The sequence below is a fragment of the Cyanistes caeruleus genome, chromosome 1, assembly GCF_971803275.1.
Source record: "Cyanistes caeruleus chromosome 1, bCyaCae1.hap1.1, whole genome shotgun sequence".
Classification (NCBI taxonomy): domain Eukaryota; kingdom Metazoa; phylum Chordata; class Aves; order Passeriformes; family Paridae; genus Cyanistes; species Cyanistes caeruleus.
The window spans coordinates 88,626,800-88,642,617 of NC_141701.1; the positions used below are offsets into that span (position 1 = coordinate 88,626,800).

General features: G+C 40.5%; 1 protein-coding gene across 2 annotated transcripts in view; it reads right to left on the reverse strand.

The window, feature by feature from the left end:
- The window catches only part of ELOVL2 (ELOVL fatty acid elongase 2), a 49,067-nt gene that overhangs the window by 13,799 nt on the left and 19,450 nt on the right, over positions 1-15,818 (reverse strand). For both annotated transcript variants that reach the window (XM_086901866.1, XM_086901855.1), the window contains exons 2-3: positions 10,750-10,813; positions 5,395-5,582 (exon numbers count right to left, since the gene is read on the reverse strand). In XM_086901866.1, the coding sequence (XP_086757992.1) occupies positions 5,395-5,582; positions 10,750-10,765 (204 nt within the window). In that variant the 5' untranslated portion in view covers positions 10,766-10,813. The remainder of the gene's footprint in view (positions 1-5,394; positions 5,583-10,749; positions 10,814-15,818) is intronic.

Here is a 15,818-nt window from a genome sequence, read left to right on the forward strand (position 1 = left end):
TAAATGTTCTACTGAAATGCAGAGCTCAGAAAGGTCAGTGTGAAAGACAAGGAGAGCACAGAGGATGAAAACTGAGATGTGAGGACGACATGCCCAGCTGGAATAACTGCAGGCAAGGACAGCAAAGTCAGCTCCTCAGCTCTCCAAACAAATCATTTGATTAAGACAGAGGAACACCTGGTAATTTCACTCCATTCACACAAAGTTCTTACTTGATCAAAAGAGCTGTTTGCTCTTGTCCTTACATTTTTCTGCTTTACAATGCACTCTCGGTGACCTTTTGCTCTCTAGGTTTTTCTTTTTCCCACTTCTCCTTTCTTCAAATGATAGAGAAGTGCACCTGAACTCTTCAGGTTTCTCACTTTGTTCTTTTTCTCTTGCTGCCCTAAGGTACAAATAGTCTCTCAGTACTAAATAATGGCATCAAAGGAAGCCTTCACCTCAAGCACCAATACTGATGGATCTAGAATCTGTCTGTACTTCTGTACTTAATTTACATTTGTTAACTTCTGAACAATCAATGAAGGAGTAAACAATAATCTACCAAATTACCAAAATTACCAAAGAACCCCCCCAAAAAAACCCCACAAAACCCCAAAAAATCAAAACCACAAAAAACCCCCACAAAACAAACAAAAAAACCAAACCAAAAACAAACAAAAAAAATCCCAAATAAAATCAAAACAAAACAAACACCAAAAGAAAGATTATGTTGAAGGTGGATTTCTACAGTAAAATTCCAAGAAAGTTCAAATTGGTTAGGAAATTTTTTAACCTTCCCCATCGTCTGCACCCTCAAAAGTTTACTTAGAACTTTTGCTACACATGCTCCATCTTTTTAACACTTGCACAGATAGGAAGCAAATCTTTCTGATGTGAGCCATTATAGTGATGGAATAAAACAGAGTTTAAGTGCTCCTTCTATTTTTTGATTTGTTCCTTTTGTTTCTCCCTATTATGCCTAATTCAGGCACTATACTTTCTAGTAATATGTGAGATATAATCTCCGTTGCAGTGTGTAGGGCTAAAAGTGGTGGCTGATGGCCCTGATCCTTCTGGCACTCCTGGGACTCCTCACACCACCTTGGCATCGATGAATATGCAAGCTATGGCTATAATTCAGAAACTGGACTTAATGTGGTTTGAATTCTTAGCTCCTAGAAACAGCTGAAGTGCATTTGACTTACTGCTTTTTATTTTATTTAATCCTGCAAGGCAGAAGACTTTTTTTCTGGCTCCTCTAGAAAGGTTAATGCACTGGGCTGGCAATACTTGTGAGTCCTGCTCTTTTCCCTTTGCTCTGAAACGAGGGGTGCTCACATGCAAGTCCTGCTTCCCCACATGGATGTGGTTGCTTGCTTACAAATCCCATGGATTTGTAATAAGTCTGAGAAGCTACCTGGGGATACAGGCAGCTTGAGACATCACGCCACCCCTCTGCTAATGACACATATCTCCAGATCTCCTTTTTAATCTGACCCAAATGGTGCTAGTGTCCTGGTTTTCTCAGTGCCTGATCAACAGAAGGACTTGGGTGAGACCTTGATGACCAGCTGAGATTTGATTTAAATAGGGCAGAGGTGATACTGCTGGGGAAAGCAGCCTAAGACTGTGGCAGAGATTATGTCTATTCCTATTAGTGAGAGAGAGTATCCTCACCTGAGTAATTTCAGAATTCAGAGATCAGCACCAGTCTCCTGTGTTTCCAGTTTTAATTTGCCACTGAACTTGTGACAGTTTAGCCTCTGGTGCCTCAGTTTGTATCCCTGAAGTTGGTTCGTAAGCACATGAAACAATTTTAAAATATGCACAGATGAGATGTTTTTTCACAGTAAGCTGTGAAAAACTGCTCATAGTTGGTAATTTTAGCATCTTAAGCAAATATTTGTGCAGTGAAAAGACATATATTTCTTAAGGAAAATTGTTAAAAGTTTTGATTTTTGTTAAAGTAAAAAGATGCTAGCTGTTTTTCCTTATACAGAATTTCACAATGTTCTAGAAATTGTTGGATCAGTAGAGTTGATCTGGGTCTATGAGCACTTACTGGTACAGAAAAGTACACAACAATAAACAAACTTTGACGTAAGTTTCTTTGGTAGCAGCAAGGGTGGAAGGAATTGTCTTTTGCCTCCTCGGCAGCCCCCCTGCAGCCTGCCCAGTTTCAGCACAGGACCTTTGTCCAAGCATGAGGTACTTGAAAAAAAAGTGCTCCAAACCCAAGTGCCAACTTCATCATAGTCAGCTGGGGAAGGTGAGCACCCCTGACAACTCCATGGAAATCTATTTGCCTAACAAGTCTAAAGGTCTAACAAGCTGCCCTTCTGGGAGGCCTTCAGAGGCACCTAACTCCTTGTTGACTCAAAACTTTTGAGACACCTCAGCAGGATGAGAGCAGCTGGGCAGAGCTGTTTATCTTTAGACCTTGTCCTTCGGCCGTCGTAGGGGTGTCTGACCTCATGCTAATGGCACATCTTAGAGTTGTCCTGGAGCTGTTCCTCCAAGTACTTTGCGGATTGGTTGACCTCAAAGCTCAGAGATAAAATCGGCTCCCAGATAGTTCATGCCCACAGTGCAGTGCATGGAACTCTGCCTCAAAAGAGGAATCTGCCCTTGCAGACTTAAAACAGCCCTTTTGTTATGACTCTTTGCTGTAACCATCATCTTCTTGCCTTGAGGTTGCACAAATCAACTGTCATGGAGTGCCACCTATAACTAATCAGGAGATGAAGGTGAGGAGATGAAGTACTGAAGCACAGATACCCCCATCAGTAGGTTTACCACGTTTCTCATTCATATACAGCCTGTCCCACATGATGGATTTGTGATACACCCTTTCTTGTGAATGAGATTTTTTTTTTTTATTTTGAATGTCTAAGAAGCAACCCCTACATTCTGCAGCTACTGCAGGAAAGGCTGTGTGGCACCCTATAAACAAAATAATGATGGTTGGTTATGGGGGTTTCTTTTGGTGGGGTGTGGGGAATGTGTTTTATCTCTATTGCACAGCTTCTTATTTTGTGATTTCTCCTCTATACAGAGACAGAGGGGTTTAGATGCAGTGAGAGGACAGAGGAATAAAACAACTGTTGTAGATGTGTCTAACCAGGAATTGATCCCAAATCACAGTCACTGCAAGGATCAGCTGTGTTTACATAAGGAACCACTATGCAGAATGTGCTAAATATAGGTAACTCTGGCCTTAAAGAGCTTACTGTCCACAAAAGACTGAGAGAATAAGGAGCATAGAGAGAAGCTTTGGAAATTAAAGATTTTGAAATCACCATGACTTTATTTGGCAGTGAAGATGATTTCTGCTCTCCCATTTGCCTGTTTTTCTTCAGCAGGGATGTGCAGGCTACCTCAGACTGCAAGTACTAACTTTCATTCTGCTCCTTCACAGGAGAAGCTGTGATAGGAGCCAGGGAAGTAGACTAAGAGAAAATGCAGAGCCAGTATTGTGGAAGTGTGTTTTGTACAGTGTAAAACCAGCCTGGCTGACAGTCCAGAGCTAAGAGTGAAATCTGCAGTAGAACAGCTGGCAGTGCAGATCAGCCATCATGTTCCCTGGGTTCCCAAATTTGCAGAATGTGGAGCTGTGAGCTGGCACTGCCAGCCATGCCCAGTAGCAGTCTGGGAGGTGTAAATCAGCAGCCTCCAGCCTCAGAATCAAGGTCTCAAGGGACTTATCTGAGGACTAACATAACTCAGCGACTGTCTGCAGCAAAGTTGGACTCAGGAAGGATGAAGCAGGAAGACAGCTGAACAGGAGGTAGCTAAATACAGTTCCTACCAGAATGTGAAGGTGGCTAAAACCAAATTTGCTTCATTCATGCAAATGAGACCTGCTAAGATGTCCTTTGTTCTTCCATTTATTTACTTGTGGCAGGCCTAATCAGACTGTAAGGGAAAGGGGGAAGCAGTACAGCAGTATTGTTTTCTAGTCAGTTAATCCTTTTTGCTGAGTCCTGCTACTGCAGCCAGTTATCTGTATACCTTCAAGCAAAATGGGGATTTAAACATCAAAGTACTAATTTAAATTCTGGGGGACAATCACTGTGGAGTCATCAAACCTTCCAGCAATTGTGCTGGTTTCTCCTTTGCTCTAAACCTTATCCTGCACTCCCAGACACCCACAGCAGCCTGCAAAGCCAGCTGGAGCATGGGCCAGGATAAAGCTCTCTGTAACACAATCAGTCCTTTGCACAAAGGCACGAACCTAAACTGCTCCCCAGCTGTTTGATCAGGCCAGACAATTGGTGTTTAGCTCAAATCAATTTAAAACTTGAAATCTTTGGGTGTCCTGTTTGGTTTCTGAAAGGTTTCTTGTCCACCCAGCAGAAAAAGGTGGAAACTGTGGCTGAGAGCCCTGGGAGTGAGAAATGCTGTGAGGCTGCACAGGCAACACAGCAGTGTCAGGCCACACCATGAAATCAAGCACATTCTTCAGCCAAGGCTTCTTATGACCAGGGTCACTTTATTAGGAAAAAGAAAAGAAAAGCTTTTGTGGCTTTTGTCTCCTACTGTTTGTTTTTAAGGGCTTCAATTAATGTATGTTAACACCTTAATATTAAAAGCACCACAGTTATCAGCAGGCTGAGAAGGGGCAGCTCCCAAATAATACCCAAATATTGACTTCTGGCTTCTGTTCTCCTCTGTAGAGGCAAAACCACACATGTCTGCTGAGAGGCACTGTCTGAATCCTCTGCTGTTGAAAAATCATAAGGTGCATTCAAACCTCTCTTCCGGTTCCAAATGGATCCTGAATCATATGAGCATGTTCCTTTCTGATAAGTACTTGGGAAATAATCTGTGTGACCATATGCAGCCTCCAAGCCCCACAGCCCTTGCTTTTGGATGAAGTGGTAAGTTTTTAACATCTGTCTTTTACTGTCTGACTGCATGAGGAAAGCTTCTTAGTCACAAGAGCAGAAAAATAACACAGAACTGCCAATACCATAAATAAATCAGTACTTGCTCTCTTCTATAAATCTATTCATGTTTAAACATGGGGCTGGAAAAATCATTCCACAGACAGTTATACAAATAAAACCCAATTGGGTTTTTTTTTTTATGGCATTTCATGGGTGCTGAAGAACAAGGTTCTCAGGACCTTGAAGAGCACAGTATAGGCACGTTTGAGCTGAGTGACTGCTGCAGATTCAAATTTATGCTTGTGGACACGGTCCTGGTGGCAAAGAGCTGTCCCCAGGTGTGGACTGTAGCTCAGGAAGGACGATCAAAACATGCCAAGATCTAAGATGAGAAGGGACTTTTTAATATTAAATTTATTTTGCTGCTGATTTAAACTTTCCTAGTGAAACCACCTAAGATATTTCTGCTAAGAACTGCATCTTGGTCACCTTCCTCAGCCGTGCTGCATGGAAGAGCACCTACCTCTATGAGCATGTAGAAGGAGAGCAGCGTGATGCCCAGGTTATACACGATGAGGTGAGGCCTGAGAGAGAAAGGAGGCCTGTTCTTCATTAACTTGTTGCCCAGCCATATGCAGAGTAGATATGCTCCAGTAAGGAAAAACGTGGGAAGGTAAGAGTCCAAAAGGAACCATCCTCTAACCCTGGCATCTAAAAAAAAAGAAGCACATGGAGCAGGCAATTAAGAAAGCTATGGTAAAGTACTGCTAATATTAGGCAGAACACATCATGAAAAGAATCTGCTAAAAAGTGTGAGATGGAATCAGCCATTCTTTCCTCACAAGAGCTATCCATTGTTTTCAACTTACTGATATTGCATGCTAAGTCACAGAGAATGTGGGCTGAAAACTGCATGGAATTCCCTATTAATTTAAGGTCACCTATATCCCTCCATTTTAACAGTAAAGAGAAAATGAAATGGAAAACCCTATTCTTATATGCTTTTAAAAATTTTAATTAGTGTTTTAACTTAATGTTTACTTAAATCCTATCTTATTCTGCTCAAGAGACAATTTGCAGATAGTATTAAATACAAAATATGCATGTAATGTTGCCAGCTCACATGTTATTTTAATTCTGCACTTGCCATACAGGTAGGAGGGTGTATATAGCATTGACTAGAAAACATTGATACAAGGGGAAGACTTTTCCAAAATATTAAATATGAAAAGCAAGTGGCAAACATTTACTTTGATGGTTATCAAAGATTTTTGGCTGGTGAGGGCTTGCTTTCTCGCAGTTTCTGTCCCACTTGCCTGGTCCTGAAATGAAATATTAAGGTCAAATCCTGCTTGCCTTATTCACACAAGTAATCCCATTGGCAGTAATCAGATAGTTCAGTGTATATGAGCAAAGCCTAATCCCAGATGCCAAGCTGGAGGCACCGCTTTGTTGTCATACGAGCAACTGGATGCCATGAGTGAAAGGGATGTGCTTTCTTCATTTCTTTTTTTTCTTACTCCAAGATGGAGCAAAATCTAGAGTCAATTTTCCACAGCAAAATTCTTCAGCCATTTACCTATGGAAAGAACAAGGGGGCATCACAGCTAGTAGTTCTTTCTGCTCTTAGAAAGGTGTCTTTGCTCTTAAAAATGTTTTAAATTACTTCATTATTTTTTTACAAAGGCCAAGATTGTGTTAAAAATTGTAAAAGAAAAGCTATTCACAGTGCATGAAAATAAAAATTTACTATTTTTCTGCCTGTATTGAAATTGGAAAAGATTGGGCAATGGATGATGCACCAAGTAAATGTGCCCAAACACACATTTGTAATTATTGTAATTTTGCTGAACTGTATTCTTTCCAAAAATTCCTTCCTCAGAAATACATGCATACAGGTATATGTAAAGTGAAATTTTACATATGTTAGAGTAATAAAAACTCTGCATATGAGGCTTTGAACACCAGCTTCCTTTCTCATTACATTTTTCCTCTGTTTCCCCCCTCGCTTCCACTGCAGTGGCTGTAACATTCGTCTGTTGAATTTGGATTCCACGAGGGTTGCTAGCCCTTCCACAGGAAAGACTTTCAACCAGGCCACCACCACCACGGAAGCCCAATGCTCTCCTGCTTTTGACTCTCCCTCTTGGACTCCCACGAACCTCTAGGAGCAGAGAGGTGTAGGATTAAAGCAGTCACAACAGCACAGTCCTTCCTTTTATGGCAGCCTTGCTTTGTTGTGCGTTACCAAGCTAGAACGCCTGTTGTCTGTCTTCAGATCTCAATGCTTATTTGGATCACCTCAGTGTGAGAAGGAAATACTTCCAACAATCTCTTAGAGCTCACAAGCCACGTGTGAAGCAATGGAATGGATATTTTAGAAGTGATTCTGCTCCCTTATGGGCTCTCAACATGACGCAGGAGTTAAAGGACAGGTAAAGGTTGAGTGTTTAAGTGTTGATGTCTTAAAAGTGTGTGTTTTAGGAGCATAAGGATTTAATTTATTTAATTGGAAACCTAAATGAAGATGTAGAGAGCAGTCATGTTAGCAAGACTGCTATCTAAGGAAAAGTCTCCCATTCGAGGATTGCAAAACTTGATGCATAAAGATTACATACACAAAGGCAAATCGGCATCAGTAGATAACAAAACTGCCTGTTTGCTCAAAGAGGAAAAATATTTAGAAGAGTCCAGAATACAAATTAAACTACAGAAAATAAATTCTGCCCCAGTATGCCCTCAGAAAGTTTTCATTCTGCTGTGAGTGGCCACAAGCATGTGGGCTGATCCACACAAAAGCAGAATTCGTGTGCTTGTTCAGGTCAGCATGTCAAGTATTTTTAAGTTCTACAGTATTCCAGTTTCAAGAGAAATTGTTAAAGCATGTACCCTTCCTGAATATTTCCCACCATGACCTCAATACCTTGAAGAGTAAGAGTTTCTGGCAGAAAGTGGTTTATAAAGGGCAGCCAAGGAACGTGACTGTTCTGTTTCCACTTCCACTTAACCCTGAATGACAAGCAGAGGGAGGTTTTTATGTGTCAAGATGGGGGAGGAAAGGGAATGTATTTCAAAAGAAGTTATCTGAAGAATGAGAGATGAAAAGTATTTCTGTTGACCGACAGTTAAATCCCCGTGTTCAAGTACTATAGAGTTACACTGTCGATAGGAGAAAGGATTATTTTTACAGTATTGAACTTGCACAGCACCTGAAACTGAGACCAAGGCAGTGAACAAAGTCACAGTGGGAAAGCACTGGACTACAGCAAGGGAAGGAACAGGCGCCCACAAGCTCTGATCGCTCCATGAATAAGCTCATTCACAGTCACTGGCCATGATGTGCCAAACCCTTGGGGTGAAATCCTGGCTCCTTCTAAATGAGTGGCAGGCCTCCCAGGCTCTTTAAACATATCAGGCTTTTATCAATGAGGTTTAGAAACATTTTGATTCAAGTTCCTGTATAGCTTTGGCCAGTCAGTATCTGAGTAGAGTCAGTCCTTTTTAAGGAGCAGAGGGTAGATGGCTTTGCCCCAGTGCCTTGATCATAGTCCATTAAGGAAAAGTACTTTTTACTTTATTGTAACTTTAAAAAAATACATCTCGATCACCTCTGCTTCTTTCACAGGTAAAACAAACAACCAGTTAACTAGATTTAGCTCCTGCAATTCAATATTACTTAATTTTGTATAACATCAAACAATACTCTGCAGATGGAGGGTGAGCCTGGAAAAAATACCTCTTAGAGAAGAAAATTGATATTTCACTTGTTCTCAATTTGCCTTGAGCATAAAAACAATATGGACCAACACCAAACTGTAAGACCACCCCTTATTAAGAGACAAAACCCACGGGCAGGAATATGGCTGCTGTTCCCTGATCCAGTGGGTTTCTTCTACTAATTCAAAAGCAGACACAGATGTAAAGTTGTCTACAAAGCCCAGCTGATACCAGTGAATGAAGGTACAAAATATGCTGATATTTGTAAATCAAATTCAGATCTCTGACAGTCTGGCCCTCATTCTAGTCGGGCAGCACTGCAGCTTGTGTTAACCTGGTGCTCCCAATGTGACAGAGATTGCCTCTGGGAACTAGAGCGTGGCTTTCTGTCTCTTCTAGTGCCCTCAGACACAGCTGGTAATGATGACAAAGACCTGCATAGTGATACAAGTATTTCAGGAGCTACAACCTAAAATATAAACAATAAATAGGGGATCATTTTTTAAAATAATAGAGTGCTGTTATCTATCCTTTTAATCCATCTTGCTGCTGAATGAAGTGTGTATTGTGGATGAAAATCAGTAGAGAGAAAGAAGAAGAATGGTTTGTGGGTTTAGATGTTTGGGGAAGCTCTCAAATTCATTAGATATTCATCTGTGGGGTCATTCGATTTAAAACAGATTGCAGTTTATTGTGAATTATTTATGTGAATTATTTATGTGAATTATTTATGTGGATAGACACACTGGAGGGAGATATACTATTCAGGAAATGCATGATACTGTGCCATTAACCACCAGTTAAATTAAAGATCAGAGTGCAGAGGCGTGGACAAACAAAGATATTTCAGTACTGGTATCTGAAGAAGGATGGTGATGTACTTGGCAAGCAATACAAATAATACTTGTTTAATTGAAGGACTTTATTAAAACTTTAAGGGATCTTTGTGCTATTCAGAATTGGATCAGCTATAGCTTATTCCTTCAGACAATTTGTCTGAACCAACAAGGAAAGAGGAATGAAAGAGAACATCATGTCCATTTGGGAAAAAACAAAACACCAAAAAGTAGTGCTTTCATTCTTCTGATCACATTTCTTTGTTAATATTAAATGTACTATTGTAGAAGCCATTAATAAAACTTATTCTGCTTTAACCACTTCTGCTGCAGTTCCCAAGCTGTTCAGTGTTTCTTCACTAGAAATCTTTCTTTCAAACTTCACATCTACTGCAGACATGATGGAAAAGATTTTGTAGCCAGCCAGCCAGCTAAGAAAAATTAGAATTTCTTGTGTTTAAGAACACTACATCTTTCCATTTTCCTTCCAATTAAACAAGAACTGTTTCTGTGAAACAGAAACAGCGAGAACATTACTGCAACAAAATGGGAATCCATAATCAGGCATCCATCAAGCAGCATTTCTGCATTCAACCATGGGTAGAAGTTTGCAAGGCAACTCCTGAAGTTAAGCCCAGCCCTATCAACAACAAGGTGGCCTTTCAGGGACCTGCTTTGAAGACTGTGCCCTGTCCAAGCTCCTGTCTCACCCCTTTCTTATATTTGCTCGGCTCTCTTAACCCTGACTGTGATGCTTCATCGTTGCCTGCAGTCTTATTTTAGGTTTGAGGGGTTTTTTACTTACTTGTTTCAATCCTAGCAAAGCATGAGGCACCTCCAACCAAAAATTATTTAAGTTACTCTTGTTCAAACTGTTCCAGAAAGCAATAATAGGAAGTCAAAAGATGCATCTGTTCTCCCACCCAATATATTAGTTTATTGAAATTTTGTATGTGATCCCGCAGGTTGCTTGGAGCCTTCTGAATTAGGCAATTTAATAAGCAGCTGGACCAAAGAAACTGGGTTACAAATGACAATCAGTCCCAAACCAGATCTTCCACTTTCAGAAAGACCCAGGCTTTCAGGCTTTTTATTCCATGTTAGGATGTAAAATTGACTTTCTCTGATATTCTCAGAAACAAAGGAATCACAAATCATTGCATTGATAGATTTGCTATAATAACTGTGTCTTCCTGATAATACCGTGGTTCTGCCTAGTTTACATTTTTTAATAAGAAGTTGCTCAGCAAATTTCTTAGAAATTTTTTGGGTGGTAATCTCTAGAAGTATTATTTCCTTAAAGGGCTGTAAGTGGAGCAGCTTACCTCGAGGTCCAAACATATAGTCCACAAATGCATTTACTTCCCGGTCAAAAGCTTTCAGGGTCTCCTAAAAAATATGGAAAAAGACATGTGAAAAAGACATTATCTCTGGGTCACAGAGAGAATACAATTAAAAAAAACAAACCTGCAATAAACTTGCAAAAAGTTTGTCATGCACAAATATTTCCAAAGTACGCAATATCATGTATAATGAAAACACCTCAAACCCCTTTAAAAATTAATTTAGGGCAGATTGTGGTCTAGATAACAATACAGGCCTCATTGCTGGAAACTGCCCAAACCAGAACTCTTTAGCAAGGGAAATTAAGGTTTATGAGAATCAGCAAATATCACAGTAAATCTACCTGTGAATAAATTTCAGCACTGAGAAAATGCAGCCAGGCTGAGGAGAGAGATACAGAGTGATGTTGAGCCTCGCTGCAGGGCAGGAACTGCTGTGGGTGCATTTGAATGCTGGGTATCTCCACACCAGCCTGAACTGCAGACACCATTAACAGATTTGCTTTATGAAGAACTATATTTGCACACTGGAAGGTCCAGCCCTGGCCTCTCCATTCCTTTACTGGGACTGAGTTGTCATCTGGGCAGGGACAAGCTCCTGGCACTCCCAAGCCCCTTCCTTGTGTTTCTTCTGCTCTTGATTTTGGTCCTCAGATTGTTCAAAGTGGACAGATTTTCTCTGAACATGTGGTAATGAGAAGTTCTTTCAGCACCTTAGGCTATAAACCTGTCTCTGCAAGATGTTGTTGCATTCATGTTTTCTTGGAGAAAAAGCCAACAGAACCCCCAGAACTAGAAGTATGTATTTTTCTAAACACTCAAACAAAAAGGATTTGCTCAAAAGAAACTGATGGTTCATGACACAAAAAAGTTTCTCATACTTCACAGCACTGAGGAAAATTAAACTAGCTTTTAGGAAAGTGTCCTGGCTACAGCCCATAAAGAAAGGTATTTAATGAATTTCAGACAATTACAGTAGCAGCCTAATGATGGCTTCTGTCACAGGAGATGACTCAATTTCCAGGTGCAGGACCTGTGCAAAAACGTGCTTCCATTTTTATCTCCTTGAGCTACACAGTAGTTCTGTTATTATTTCATGACAATTATCCTCCCTTTTGGGAAATGCCACACTGCTGTTAGTCTGTGATGTGCCCACCTGCTGTATTAATTTGAAACAGACCTACTCCTGTGCTTAATGATTTTGTGGTTAGACTTAACAGGCTGCTTTGGAAAAAAATACTGTAATGGATTTGAGTGACTTGTAGGAATGAGCATGCAAAGTTATTTGCTTTCATGCTTACATTACATAAATAAACCTTACATGTCCAGAACAAAGTAAAACACCATGTACATTCCTTTTATGTTAAAATACTGAAGACAAACCTATTCTCAGCTGCATTGAAATGGAAATTAGCTACTGAATGCTTATAACAGTTAAATGGAGGAAGAGGAATTGTAGAATATTAAGAAGAAAGAGCAGAATAAAAGAAAAGAATCATAGAACTGTTTAGGTTGGAAAAGCCCTTTAAGGCATCAAGTCTAACTGTAAACCCAGCTTTGCCAACTCCACCACTAGACCATGTCCCCGGGTGCCACGTCTACACATCTTTTAAATACCTACAGGGATAGTGATAAAATCACTTCTCCAGTCAGACTGTTCCAGAGCTCAACCACCCCTTCAGTGAAGAAATTTTTCCTAACACCTAATCTAAATGTCCCCTAAACAAATTGAGGCCACTTCATCCTGTCCTGTCACTGGTAACCTGGGAGAAGAGACTGACTCCCACCTGGCTACACCCTCCCTTCAGGCAGTTCCAGAGAGGAATAAGGTTCCCCTGAGCCTCCTTTCTTTGGGATAAACACTCCCAGCTCCCCCAGCTGATCCTCACAGGACTTGTGCCCCAGACCCTTCCCCAGCTCCACTGCCCTGCTCTGGACACGCTCCAGCCCCTCAATGACTTTGCTGTAGAGAGGAGCCCAGAACTGAGCACAGCACTTGAGGTGTGACCTCGGCAGTGCTGAGTTCATGGGGATGATCACTGCCCTGCTCCTGCTGGCCACACTGTTCCTGATCCAAGCCAGGATGGCACTGGCCTTCTTGGCTTCCTGGGCACACTGCTACCTCACATTTCATCTGTCAATTGGTCTAGGTCCTTTTCCACAGGGTGGCTTTCCAGCCGCTCTGCGCCAAGCCTGTAACGCTGCATGGGCCTTGTTGGACCTCACACCACTGGCCTCAACCCATTGATTCAGCCTGTCCAGATTGCTCTGCAGAGCCTTCCCACCCTCCAGCAGATCAGTGCTCCCACACAACACAGGTTACTGCCTTCATTGATCCAACTTGCAACCTCTTACACCTGGTTAGGATGAGCACACAGCATACTGAGTAGATGAGCCAGTCTGAAATTAAATCTACCTCCTTATGAGTGTGCTTAAATGACACAGTGAGGACACGTACCAGCTGACAACCTTGTTCCCATCTATCATAATTAGCACCACAAAAATTCAGTGCCTGGTTTGCCTTCATTGGTAATTTGAGAACAGAACTTTTTCAAAGAGGTACAGCAGGGAAACCAATATTCTTCTTAAGAATGTCCTTTGCCTCTCTTTCAACATTGTACAGCTTATTTTAGTTTACAGGAAGAAAAATAGAGATTTACAAGATACGGATTTGCAAGATTGTTTTAGAAAATATATATATTTATATACCTAAAACCAGTAGTAATAGTTTGGGAAATAAAATTCTTACTTAAAAAAAGGTAGGTAATTTTGTGTGACTAGTCTTGATATCTTCCTGTCAACACTACTACAAGAGACTATACTGTATTTCTGGGTTTTAGAACATGTCCTTAATAGTAGCTCTGGGCACATTAGATGCAAATGTCTTGCTCAACATGATCTGTCACATTTCTAAAGAAAAGTAAATAAAACCAGTCTGAACAAATCCATGTGCTCAGACAACTCACTTCTCTCTGGCAAATCACTGTAACAGCCTTTATCAACGAAGGTATTTGGGTTACAAGGCTAAAGATTAACATGTCTTTCATGTTGTTTCTTCTTTTGTACAGGACATTGCTCTGGGTATTAGCAATGTATATTCCTTGGCAGGATTTTGGACAGATTTGTGGAAGATCTATTTACCTAAACCTATTAAAAAGACAGTAGGTTACCTGAGCAAATCAAATCACCCAAATGGAAAGATCTGGAGGGAGCATAAAGTCAGTGATGATAAAGCAACAGAGATCTCTCTGATGAGATATTTCAGTATTTCTGCACAGAAATGTAAGTAAGGGAATAGGTGGCACAGTGCACATAAGTGAATTAGTTCTCATGCCATTGCACCTAAAACAGAATTTCAAAGTCACCGGGTATGTAAATAATATATCACTTCTTGCTATAGGTTTATAAATCTTTGTAAGTGTTGGTCTTCATTGAGAGACCAATATCTGCTGGTTTTCTAGTAGTTTTAGCATAAGTAGTATAAGCTATGTAAAAATTAGGTAAATGCTATCTAAACAGTGCAGATATCAAAATAACTTTGATTTGTCAGAAGTACCAATGATCTGTCATTAGGCATTATTTATTGTCCACTGAAAACACTGCCTCTAATGATTTAGATTTCCCTTTATATAGCTCTATAAACCAGGCCACCTGGATCCAATAGAAACACAACAAAAGCCTCTGAAGCAAACTTCTTACAGATGAGTAAACTGCATTTAATCTTACTTATGCTATCTGGAAACCTTTTGTATTACTGTTGGTTTGTTTTGGTATTTTTTTTTTAATTCAAAAGCCTTGAATGTCATGCAGCACCTCAAAAATCCGAGATTGCTTGTTCTTACACAGCTACATAGGAATTAGAATACTCTGTACAAAACAAGATCTCATCTCAGACTTAAAGTGCAAATAGGTGCCAGCCTCTGCTCTCTGATACAGCTCCTGGAAGTAACAGCGATATTTTAAACCACCCTGATTGAATATACATACATGATTTTTATTATTTAAATGGTGATTTTTCCTTGATTCCCTGAAGAGTTCTGCTCTGTACATATCCAGTGTCTGAGAAGTACTGGAATGAATGCAAATTTAGCAGCATGTTTAAAGAAACTGGTATTAGATGCTACCATATTAAAGAAGATTTTGTAAATGGTAGTGTTGGCTCTAGAATGGCTGAAATAGTGGATGAAATGAAGCAAAGTTTAATCCAACTCAGAACTGCTTATAGATTAAATTGTTTAGCTTTTTATTGCTTGAAGCATTTAAAATTACGCCTTAACAAAGATGTACAATGAGGGACAATTCTCCATCACATACTGTTTCAGACTACCCTGTAGGGTTTTGTCATCTTTATGATTTGTGTGTTATATCTGTATGGGAAGCAAAAGTTAAGAAAAAAAAATAAAAAAATCCCAAAATAAAGCACTTATTTAGGGATTTACATGTGAACTGCAGAGAAAGTTGAAGCTGAAGGCAGAAAGGTGAGCCACATGTTGGTACGAATTCTATCTTATAAAAAGGGAGATAGTCAATGAAATTGGGAGGCAGGACACCCAGGAACTGACAATAAACTGTTGCTTTGTGTAATTGATATTTAACATATGAATCTCACTGCTAGATAATCTCACAGAGAGTAGGAACAAGCTGGAATGAGCTCTTGAGAGAAACACAACTAGATGGGGCATGAGACTGCTGCTATGGATGCACTGGATGGGAGGGAAAGAATATCTAGATGAGACATTGTCTTAGATCTTCCTTATTAGCATTTTAGATTAATCATTTGAACAAACAGAAACTGGAGTCCTTACTTGACATGGTAATTTCCGTGTCCCACATTCTGGGACGTTCTCTCCAGTCTGGGGGCTGACCAGGATTAGGGACTGTGCCACAAAAGCCTTACCCAGCAGAGAGGTGTTGCCAGAGCCCCTAGAAGCAGCACAGCCCTCTGTGGTAACCTGGGCTGGCTGAAGGGCTCTTCTGCCAACGTAAGATGGACCCATGGGGGAGGTTTTTGCTGCTGCAGCAATCTCACTGCCTGAATTCCTCCTCCATCC